The sequence below is a fragment of the Oncorhynchus masou genome, chromosome 33 (genome assembly GCF_036934945.1).
Source record: "Oncorhynchus masou masou isolate Uvic2021 chromosome 33, UVic_Omas_1.1, whole genome shotgun sequence".
In the NCBI taxonomy this organism is placed as follows: Eukaryota; Metazoa; Chordata; class Actinopteri; order Salmoniformes; family Salmonidae; genus Oncorhynchus; species Oncorhynchus masou.
In genome coordinates this window covers 40391538-40403501 of record NC_088244.1, presented here as the reverse complement: position 1 = coordinate 40403501, position 11964 = coordinate 40391538, and the positions used below count along the sequence as shown (strand labels likewise).

Sequence of the window (11964 nt, the reverse complement as noted above, 5' to 3'; positions counted from 1 at the left end):
TAGGTCAGTAACTAGTCACAGAAAGCATTCAGCCATTTTTCAACCAAAGAGAGGTGTCACAAAAAGCAGAAATATAGATCAAATTAATCACTAACCTTTGACGATCTTCATCAGATGACACTCCCAGGACTCAATGTTACACAATACATGTATGTTTTGTTCGATCAAGTTCATATTTATATCCAAAAATCTCAGTTTACATTGGCGCCATGTTCAGAAATGCCTCCAAAACATCCGGAGTAATTGCAGAGAACCACATCAAATAACATAAATACTCATCATAAACTTTGATGAAAGATACATGTTTTAAATAGAATTAAAGATAAACTTGTTCTTAATGCAACCGCAGTGTCAGATTTCAAAAAAGCTTTACGGCAAAAGCACAATAATCTGAGAACAGCATTCAGCCACAAAAGCAAGCCATACAGTTACCCGCCAAATTGTGGAGTCAACAAAAGTCATAAATAGCATTATAAATCTTCACTTACCTTTGCTGATCTTTGTCGGAATGCACTCCCAGTACTCCCACCTCCACAATAAATGTTTGTTTTGTTCGACTATGTCCATATTTATGTCCAAATACCATTTTGTTTGTGCGTTTAGTTCACTATTCTAAAGGCACAATGCGCGAGCACAAAATTATATTCATTACAGAGGAAAAAGAAGGAACAGCGCGCCCACGTGACCGCAAAGTAAACAACTGATTGGCCTCAGCCTAGTCCACTTGTTGAAACCGCTCTTGTTCGACACCCTTCCACAATAGGACTCTCAAACAACTTTCTAAAGACTGTTGACATCTGCTGGAAGCCTTGGGAAGTGCAATCTGGCCCCATAGACATTGGATAGGCAATGTCTATGAAACGACAAACCTCAGATTTCCCACTTCCTGGTTGGATTTGTCTCAGGTTTTTGCCTGTCATATGACTTCTGTTATACTCACAGAGATCAGTCAAACAGTTTTAGAAACTTCAGAGTGTTTTCTATCCAACACTACTAATAATATGCATATATTAGCATCTGGGACAGAGTAGTTTACTCTGGACACCTTATTCATCCAAGCTACTCAATACTGCCCCCCTGTCACCAAGAAGTTAACTCAGAAACTTGGAGAAAAACCTCAACACCCCAGCCTGGCTTGGCCACTACAGGTTTAAGTTCCTGTTGGGACTGGAGTGATGGGGGACCAGGCTTGTCTATTACCACACCAACCCCCTTTAAGGGCTGGTGTTGCGCTGGACAATGCATTTATGGACAGTAAACATGTCCCCAGTATCCAGCACTAAGCTTTATTGTCCTGTCTGCCTTTATTCTATACACAATATCCCATTATTCTATTTACATCCAACCAAAATGGTAGATCTTTCTTTACATGTAGGGTGTACATATAGAATAGATTATAGTAATCCTGTCTAGAGAGAAGATTACCATTTCAAATGTACTATGTCCATCATGCAATTGCTATGTTATCGCATGTTATTATTTCTTATGTAATCAATAAGCTAATGTGCAGGGATCTGTGAGTAGGCTATTGAAACAACATGTCCCTTAACCAGTCCAAAACAATTTATTTAGTGGGAGAAAGAACGAACACTGTGAGACTTTTACTCCCATGTTATTTGGTAATCACCCATGTGTAATCTGGTGCTCCCTGAAGATACCATTAGCTGGTTAACTAATCAGGAGAGATCTAATCTGTATGGGAAATATAGACCGGCCACTGTGGAGTATAACCTGCCTTATACTCTTTCATTACACTTTTGTACTGTGCCATAGATGTGGCACTGACCTCAAGGAGCAGTCAGGAGGCACTTTAAATCTAGTTGTTTCAACTGAATATGAATTTACTCAACTTAGTTTATGCAACTTTTCACCCAAATTTAGCTCCACCATGAGAAAATGTATGCAAAAATTCTATTTGGGCATCTTACCAAAAAACAGGCTGAGGAACTGGTTACCTAATAATAATCATTTGAAACAGCTACATTTGTGGTTGTATTTTTTATTTATTTATTGCAGTGTACAAATTGCCCATGACCAGATCTGCTAGATTACATTTATTTTATGGAGCACAATCAATTTTAGATACAAACACATATGTTCTTATAATTAAATCTCTATTGCGTTTTAGCTGCAGGATGATAAAAGGGCATTAATTTAATTGCAGTAGCTACGTTTCCATCCAATTGGCAACAGATTCTAGAATCCGCATAAAGAAAATGAGCATTTTCCCACCAGTGGTGTGTTTCTTGTTGCAGATAAATAACCAGTTGCACCCTTTACAACCACTGTGATTATTATTTGACCAGGCTTGTCATCAATGAACGTTTGAACATCTTGAAGAACAATCTGGCCTTAATGGCCATGTACTCATAAATATAATATAATATATCATAAAATCTCCACCCAGCACAGCCAGAAGAGGACTGGCCACCCCTCAGAGCCTGGTTCCTATCTAGGTTTCTACCTAGGTTCCTGACATTCTAGGGAGTTTTTCCTAGCCACCATGCTTCTACATCTGCACTACTTGCTGTTTGGGGTTTTAAACTGGGTTTCTGTATAAGCACTTTGTGACATCTGCTGATGTAAAAAGGGCTTTATACATAAATGTGATTGATTGATAGAGTACGTGATGACCTAGTGTACACAACATTTACTTAATTGAAGTGTTTACGTACCTAATAAAAATCTAAAGTTCAATATATTTCCATGCATTTTCAACTCAACCAATAGTTTTGTCACAAAAACGGTTGCATTAAATAGCAAATGTTCCTACTCTGGTCTTGGCACGTGCGCTATAGCCAACGGCTCGCAGATACAGTACCCGTAGGCTGTGTAGGTAGGCTAGTCTACGTGATTAAATTATTATGGATAAGAGCGAGAATATTTTTATTTGTCAAACGGCAGTCAACCATCGATCATCATGTCATCAGAATAATGTATTGGAAAGGAGCATCAAGATCACCGTGCACTTTCATCACCTTGTGAAGTTCATCATTATTGATTTAATATGTAGCCTAATAAACTGCATAGTTTCACGAGTCGTAGTGGGAGGAACACACACCATATCATCGCGTGATTCCAAGTTTACTTTGATACAATGGTTATTAAATCAATATTTGAGAGAAATGGCAGTGGAAACGCCTTTTAGCGCAAATATGTATTTAAAAACCATTGTATCGAAGTTAACTACAACTTGAATTAATTTTACCCACACAAAAAGGTCCCACCTGTCGAACAAACTAATCTGTCGGCATTTATATTATTGTACCGACACTTCCTGTTTCCATCATAGCTGTCGTGTTTTTATATATATATGTACTGTATGACTCTACTAGTATAAAAACTGTTGATGTGAACGTGGTTAGAGTCTGTCTGTAGAGAGTTTATTGACGACAAATTTGGAGCCCAGCCTCCAAGCGTTGTCAACCAATACTAAGAGCAGAGCAGACGAGCCTTCATAAACCAACTGCCAACCCCTTATTTTACTTATAAGCTACACAGCACCAATCATGTAACGGTGTACTACTACCACAGTAGATCGTAGCTCCAGCTCTACCGCTCGTCATTGCGATGAGAGGCTCCTCTCAAGGGGTTATCCACAACCCTATTGACTATTGACGTCATCTCGCCACCGGAGAAGTGATCTCTTACTAAAACTTGGTGAAAGGACAAAATTTCTCTCGATACATAAAGGTAAGTGTGTAATCGATGCCGTAAATAGTGTTTAACATGGGAAGTAATGGTAGAAAACGCATTGGTGCGTGCGTCTTCCGGTGCGCTCCCTCGGCTATCGCTGCACTGGACATTACAACATGTTTACGTCGAGAGGACGCATGGTGCTCCATGCTTTCTGCCTATGGGGCGCACACAGTAGAGGAAAACTGCTACGTCGAATGAACAGGCTTATGCTGAGTATGTGGACATAAGGAGCACTGTATAGTGTAAGGACATATTTTTCACCGTAGATATGCGCATCAAAATGGCACTACTTTGGATAGGCTATATTTTAGATGCATAGGTTATTGCATTCAACTAGAAAAATGTTTCTCACAGAAAAGGAATGAGGGAGACTGTCACATGGTATCAATGTGGTTAGGCCTACAATGTACATCTCTTTAACACTGCCTACACCATAGTTGTCTAGTTGTTACCATTTTATCTGCTATGTATTTTTAAATAATGTTTTGGTTTATTCAAATAGGCTACTAGGATGACAGAAGTTAATTGCACCCAGCCCGTTCCATTCAAAGTATTGGTTGTAGCCAAGTCAACGCTGTCAACGCTTTTATGATTTGCAGGTTATTATCGGTCAAATCACTGAAGGCTCTAGGTCTACGGAAGGGGGCGCCAAACTAGTTTCAAGCACCCACATTTAGTACAGTGTAATACAGTTAAGTTTTAATAATGATTAAAGCCAATGGCAGATAATCATTGCCAACAAAATCTCTTCGATTTTACAGACAAGTTTTTCTTACGTTTGCCCAAGGAAAATACCAAGCTGATATTTCTTGGAAGACAAAATACACCATGTAAATCCTCACTTATCACATATAAAAAATATTATTGAAATGAATAGTGGAAAAATAAGTTGCCCATTACTTGATGATAAAATGCACTGAAATGTGTGGTTAAGCAAGCCTATTATTTGAAGCTGACAAGTTAAGTTGACAGCAGCTGTTGCCTGCCCTGTAGTAACCTACGGGAATTAGACTAGGCCTACTATTACACTAGGCTAGTATTGCAATGTAACTGGTAACTGCCAAAAATAATGGAAACACTTGAGTAAATGAGGGATACAAATTATATTGAAAGCAGGTGCTTCCACTCAAGTGTGATTCCTGACTTAATTATGCAATTAACATCCCATCATGCTTGGGTTCATCTATGAAAATGCTGGGAAGGCTATTATTTGGGCCGTTATTTTGGCTACCATGGCTATTCCCCCATCCACAGAGCACGAGTGGTCACTGAATGGTTTGTTGAGCATTGAAACTATGTAAACCATATACCATGGCTGTCTCAGTCACAAGATCTCAACCCAATTAAACACTTATTGGATATTCTGGAGCGGCACCAAGACAGAGTTTTCCACCGCCATGTCAAGGTGCATTGAAGCTGTTCTGGCTCATGGTGGCCCAATGCTAAGACACTTTATGTTTGTGTTTCCATTATTTTGTCAGTTACCTATATATCTAGAAGAAAAGCATGGTCAATTGTTGTGGTCATCTTTTTTCGACCTTGGTTTTTACGACCACGTGAAAGTGAAGTGGAAACATACTCTTTAAATGGGAACGGCTATAAGGACACTCCTGACGTGCAAAACAACTCATTAAAAAAAATCAACAACAACAACAAAAAGTTCAGTGGCATTGCTCCATGCCCAAGCCGAGGTTTAATAAGAACTCATCAACCCCCGGCAGGCCAGCTAATATTTACTGTCTAAACCAGTTGCTCACAGCTCCTCAAGTACTTCCATCAACACACATGCTTGTTTTAGCCCTGGACAAACTCACCAGATTCAGATCATTGAGGGCTTGATGATTAGCTGACAAGTTGAATCAGGTGTGCTTGTCTGGGGTTACAACAAAAATGTGTGCTTGTTAGGGGTACTGGAGGACTGGAGTTGGGAAACGCTGTTCTAAACCCCCAGGCAGGCTCATGCTCTGGTGCAAGAGGGAGTGTTATAGAAGTGCTATATAACTATCCTAATGACTCTTGAGTTATTGTTGTTTAGCGGAGGATAACATGATCTCTCTTTCTTGTAATTTTCTCCATTGCCATGCCATTTTTCACACATGATGGACATCTATTCCTCTTTTCTAGGGAGAAGAGGAGAAACTGAATAATACACTTATAACTAGTATACACCAGAGGGGCGCTCGCAGAGCTGTGACTGGCACAGGACAGGAATGGTGGATCACTTGCCGATAGGCGAGGAGACCTTCATGTATTACGCCAACTCTCCGGCAGACCATCACGCATCGGACATGGTGACAGACACGGGTGTCTACCAGGCGCTGTCCTCCCCGTTCTCAGAGGACGACCTGAGTGACTCGTCCAGCGCCCGCTCCTGCTCCAGCCCTGAGTCCCAGGTGCTGGGTTCCAGCTATGGCAGCAGCAGCAGCAGTGGAGAGAGCCAGGACGGTCTCCTGGACTTCCTGCTCTCCCAGGCCACACTGAGACGTGGAGTTACTCCCTCTCTATCCCCCTCAGTACCACCCATCCTCCCCATGGGTCTAGCATGGGAGTCAAAGAGGGACCGCCTGTCTCCGACAACCAAAGAGGAGTGCTTTGAATTTCCTGAGTTCCCAGCGGACCTGGATGATCACATAGGGCTGCTGTTTCAGCCCACCCTGGAGGAGATAGAGGAGTTCCTGGAGGAGAATATGGAGGTGGTGGCATTGAAGAATGAGGCTTGCGAGGGTGGGATGTTGGATGTTAACAGTCAGGTGACAGGGTCAGTGCCTGGGCTAGCGCACTCAGACCAAACAGTACCTGTTGCCGGTGCTACTGACCTCACCACAGAGACCAAATACACACCAACATCCCCGATAACAGACTCCAACGTTTGTAGTGGGATTAAACAGGAAGACAGTGCTGGGACACCAGCATCAGTAGAGGGGTCCGGTGTGTCGCCTGTCATCCTGCAGATTCAACCAATCCAGATTAAGCAAGAGCCAATCCCAGGTGCGATACATACACCAGTATCACAGCAGACCACCCAGCCCACCACAGACATCAAAATTGCCCAGCTCCTGGTCAACATCCAGGGCCAGACTTTTGCCCTGGTGCCCCAGCTGATGTCCCCAGCTAATCTCAATGGCACATCTTCCAAATTTGTGCGCATCGCACCCGTACCCATAGCCGCCAAGCCCCTGGGTCCCGGGGAGGGTGGGCTTGCAGGTGGCCAGGCTGCAGGGATCCTGGTGGGAGGACAGAAGTTCCAGAAGAGCTCGGTAGCGGACCTTATAAAAATGCATAAGTGTACTTTCCCTGGATGTGCCAAGATGTACACTAAGAGCAGCCACCTGAAGGCCCACCTGAGGAGGCACACGGGGGAGAAGCCCTTTGCCTGCACCTGGCCTGGCTGTGGATGGAGGTGAGTGGGTTCAAGCATGTTATAGGTTGGGTTAGAGTCAGACTTCACAGGTGGAGCTCATAGGTATACTCAGTGTGGGGTTATTCATGTGACTATATGCACTGTGTGTTCAAAGTGAAGTCCAGGAGTGACAGGGTTGCTGTTCAGCTGTCAATGGGATGGTCCATCCAGGTATGACAGTTTAGGGACACCAGTCATTGTTTTAGTTGCAGAAGCAACAGAGTATGCAACCATCTCTGTTGACTGTGGTTGTATTATCTGAGATGAGTCAATTCTTCACAGAAGTTAACATGGTTATCAACTTCCTTTGCTGGCTGATTACCAGGGAGTGATATGATTCCATTCAAAGTCTATCCCTGCAGCTATTTTGCAAAACACAGAGCTGAATTTTCCGAGAAAATATCATTAAGATTTACGTAATTTTGATTGGATATGATGAAGAACTAAAATGATTAGTTTCCCACATATAAAATCCATATATAATTTGTTCTCTTCTCATGCTCTCTCGTTGTCTCCATATCGGTGTGTTTTCTTCTATTGCAGAGTTTGAGATTAGATTAAGGCCTTTGAAGTGCGGGCAGACTTTGCTCCCTCTACCGTAGCCGTCTCTCTGTTTGCTCTCTATCTGCACTCTGTCGCACACTTGCAAAATCAAGATATAAAAGTTTTGGTAGCAAGCCACACTTTGACTGACTTTCTGGCGTACTAATTAGATAATAATCCATGACCAAATAGTGGCCAAAGGAGTTTTAAGCATGTTTCTTTGTTTCTACTCACTCAGCAAGCAGAAAGCATGCATTTGTCCCGTATTATTTGCAGTTTAGTGTTTTTCGTCATGAATCTTGTTCTGGAGGCAGCTCTGCAGAGTGGTCACTAGCTGGCATAGCCACAAAGTTATCAAATCTGATTTTAAACTAAACCCTAACCATAACCACCCTGCGTCTGCTAAATGACTTAAATGTAAATGTAATGCTAACCCTGATGCCTAACCTTAAATTAAGACCAAAACACGCATTTTTGTTTTCATGAATTTTTACAATACAGCCAATTTTGACTTTGCAGCTGGCCTATCTAAGAGGAAATCACTCAGGACCACCAGGACAAGACTCATGACAATAAACGTCAACCTGCATATCATTCATTCACCAGCCAGATATGTAATCCCACAAATAGGAAATCCAACATCCCGTTAATTCTTCAACAACCAAAGTCCAACCATTGTATGGACCATGAACTTGCTGCCCTTTGGTATTCAATCCATCTCCCTAACCTCTTCACCCGACACAGTTGCACAACTAAATACTAAACATAGAATAGCTGGTTCTCCAGTCTGATAAGATTGGCAGTGCTCAGCAGTCTGCCCTGGGACAGGACTGCCCTGGGCCTGTTGTATCCACCCACCTCCCCCAGGGCACAGTGTGGCCTTCAGAGGCTGCTCTCTGTCTGAGGGAACCCTCCTCCTTACGTCGTCCTGGTCAGGAAATGGAAGTGAGCTTGGGAAATTTGCACCTCCAGCCATCTGCAATTTCAGTGACTTGTGTTGTAATGAAAGAAAGTGTTTTTGACATTCCTCTGATTCTCTTCATGTCCATAAAACCAAATGACACATGTACTATAAAGCTGTGGATCCTTTTGCGTTTTATCACACACATAATATATATACGGTACATGCATGCAGGCAAGCATAGATAGGCACAAACACATTTAAACTGTTGTACTCACACTTTCACGTCAGTACAGAGTTGCAGGGGAACTTTGGTATGGGATTACTAGTGGACAGTATGTTTGAACCCAAACTGTTTATTGTGAAAACACCATGGCGCTCTGAAAAAAGGGTTTGTCTTGTTTTTGTACCCGATTCAACTTACAGTAAAACGTTTAAAAAAAATAAGATATGATTAAATTGTTCCTTAGTGTCCATTCTTCAAATTTTGAACTAAAGTGCTTTGGGGTTGCTGTGTGCGGGATTCTGTAATTGTAGCTTAATGAAGGTTCCAAGAGCTGGATAGTTGTGTGCAATTGGAACTTCTTATGTAGTTGGCTGAAGTTGTTATCTTTTAGCAAAATTGAGGAGCCTTCATACTCATGCACTGAGTTACAGTAACACTGCCCCTCCCTGTGGACTTACATGAGTTACAGTAACACTGCCCCTCCCTGTGGACTTACATGAGTTACAATAACCCTGTCCCTCCCTGTGGACTTACATGAGTTACAATAACAAATCAAATCAATTTGTTTTGTCACTTGCTACGAATACAACAAGTGAATATTACAGTGAATTGCTTACTTACAAGCCCTTAACCATCAATGCAGTTTTAAGAAAATATCTAAAAAAGTAAGAAATAAGAATAACAAATTATTAAAGAGCAAAAGTAAATAACAATAGAGTGGCTATATACAGGGGGTACCGGTATAAGGAGTCAATGTGTGGGGGCACTGGTGTCGAGGTAATTGAGGTAATATGTACATGTAGTTATTAAAGTGACTATGCATTGACAATAACAGAGTAGCAGCAGCGTTCCAGCTGGGGGACGGGGGGACGGGGGAGAGTCAATGCAAATAGTCTGGGTATCCATTTGATTAGCTGTTCAGGAGTCTTATGGCTTGGGGGTAGAAGTTATTTAGGAGCATCTTTGAGCTAGAGCTCCATTATTGCTTGCCATCCCTGCAGTAGCAGAGAGAACAGCCACAAGGGTGGCTAGAGTAACACTGTCCCTCACTGTGGACTGGAATCTGTGTTCATTCATGAGTGTGTTTGTACATTATGTTTACAGGAAAAGAGTTTAGGACACATTTACTGGTAGTTATTGTATTTCACCACAGTAAGAACGCTCCTTTTGGCCTTTGCCAGCTGTTATCAGTAATTACTGTATGCTACAGGGCTGAGATCAGGGACAAGCTCGAACAGAGCCAGAGTGTAGCCTAACTGAGCTGTGGAGGTGATGGGAATCATGGCTCCCCTCTCCATGCCTGGGTGTTCCACCCTGCCCCACAGGAGCTCCACAAGCAGCCTTACTGTCATAAGCCCAACCTCCATCACCTCCAAACCACTGCTTATATAACATAGTTTCATATAGCAGTTACAGTACCAGTCAAAAGTTTGGACACACCTACTCATTCCAGGGTTTTTCTTTATTTTTACAATTTTCTACATTGTAGAATAATAGTGAAGACGTCAAAACTAGGAAATAACACATATGGAATCATATAGTAACCAAAAAAGTGTTAAACAAATCGAAATATATTTTATATTGGAGATTCTTCAAAGTAGCCGACCCTTTGCCTTGATTGACAGCTTTGCACAATCTTAGCGTACTCTTAAACAGCGTCATGAGGTAGTCACCTGGAATGCATTTCAATTAACAGGTGTGCCTTATTAAGAGTTCATTTGTGGAATTTGTTTCCTTCTTGTGCATTTGAGCCAATCAGTTGTAATTTGACAAGGTAGGGTTGGTGTACACAATAGCCTTACAGTTTCCTACAGGGAAATACTTCATATCAAAATCCAGGAAGAGATCATAGTTTGTTGGGTCCCTTTGTGGCCCCTTCAGTTACAGTTCTAAAGGTACGGCTTATTAGCTTAGAGGACAAGGTGAAGCTGAGTTTCGGTCAGAGACAACTGATTGAACTGTCTCAAACATGTCTCAACATGAAGGAGTTATAGAACAATATCAGCTTTGGGGTATAGAGGGTACTGACGCATAATGTAGAGTACATAAGTTATATAATAGTATTACAATGAGGTTTCCTAATGTCAGAGTAAGAAAAATGTACCTCACAGTCTTCATGCCCAGAACCACTTATCTAGTTTACATACAGTGGCATACAGTATTTGTTTTAAACTTACATACAGGTGATCTGTTGCTAATGTAGCCTAGTGATTGTAACCATTTTACTACTGTGTTATATACAGTATGTGTAGCACCTACTATTCCATGTGTGTATGTAGCCATATTACCACGTATCTTGCAGGGATCCTTTTATTTAATCTCAATAGCACAGTTGCAACATGGTTCATGGTCAATGTCAATGGAATGAATGTCTAGGAATTATCTCTTTAATCAGTATGTTACCATTGGGAATTAACACCTTCCTGGGAAAAGGGCATGCTTGCCGATGTGTTAGGAAATCAATCCCCTGTTCCAGATTAAACAGCCTTAATGTGCGCGCACACACACACACACACACACACACAGTCTGTCGTGAGTATTGAGTTAACCCTTTACCCAGGGATTAGAGTGAAGACCAAAAACAGATCTGTTTGACTTTTCTGTGAAGATGTGTTAAACCCAAATATGGGTAGAGCTATAATATGGGTAGAACTCTTTTTTTGAAGAGTGTTGGAAAGATCCTTTATCCTGTGTTGTGTAGTCAGACAGAGAAAGGGGGCTTTTAGACTGATATGGCAAACAGTTAGACTGATATAGGACTCATGTCTTTTGTGCTCTTGGTCTGTCTGTCTCTCAGGTTCTCAAGGTCAGACGAACTCTCCAGACACCGGCGCTCCCATTCTGGAGTGAAGCCTTACCAGTGTCCTGTCTGCGAGAAGAAGTTTGCCCGCAGCGATCACCTGTCCAAACACATCAAAGTCCACCGCTTTCCACGAAGCAACAGGACTGTGCACTCTGCAAACTGACCCTGTTGACCCCCCCCACCGGTCCCCCCACCACCCCCCATCCTGCTAGACTGAGGCCTCGCCAGGGGACACACAGAGAGACAAGGATAGGATATTTGTGTGTGTGAGAGAGAGTTGGAGGATTGAATGTGGGAGAGGGCATGTAGCAGAGGGGACAGTGGGACTGAACGTTCTAACAACGGTTAAGAGAGAGAGTGTTTGAATGTTTTGTTTGTGTATGTGTGTGTTT

At 42.1% G+C, this 11964-nt stretch overlaps 1 protein-coding gene across 1 annotated transcript; it reads left to right on the top strand.

Annotated features, from left to right (window-relative positions):
* The first annotated feature begins 3507 nt into the window (after window positions 1–3507).
* Window positions 3508–11737, top strand: klf15 (Kruppel like factor 15). Its single transcript, XM_064957699.1, has 3 exons — window positions 3508–3693; window positions 5824–7099; window positions 11567–11737. The coding sequence occupies exons 2-3, from the start codon at window positions 5910–5912 to the stop codon at window positions 11733–11735; spliced, it is 1359 nt and encodes a 452-aa protein (XP_064813771.1). The 5' UTR covers window positions 3508–3693; window positions 5824–5909; the 3' UTR covers window positions 11736–11737.
* The last annotated feature ends 227 nt before the right edge of the window (window positions 11738–11964 follow it).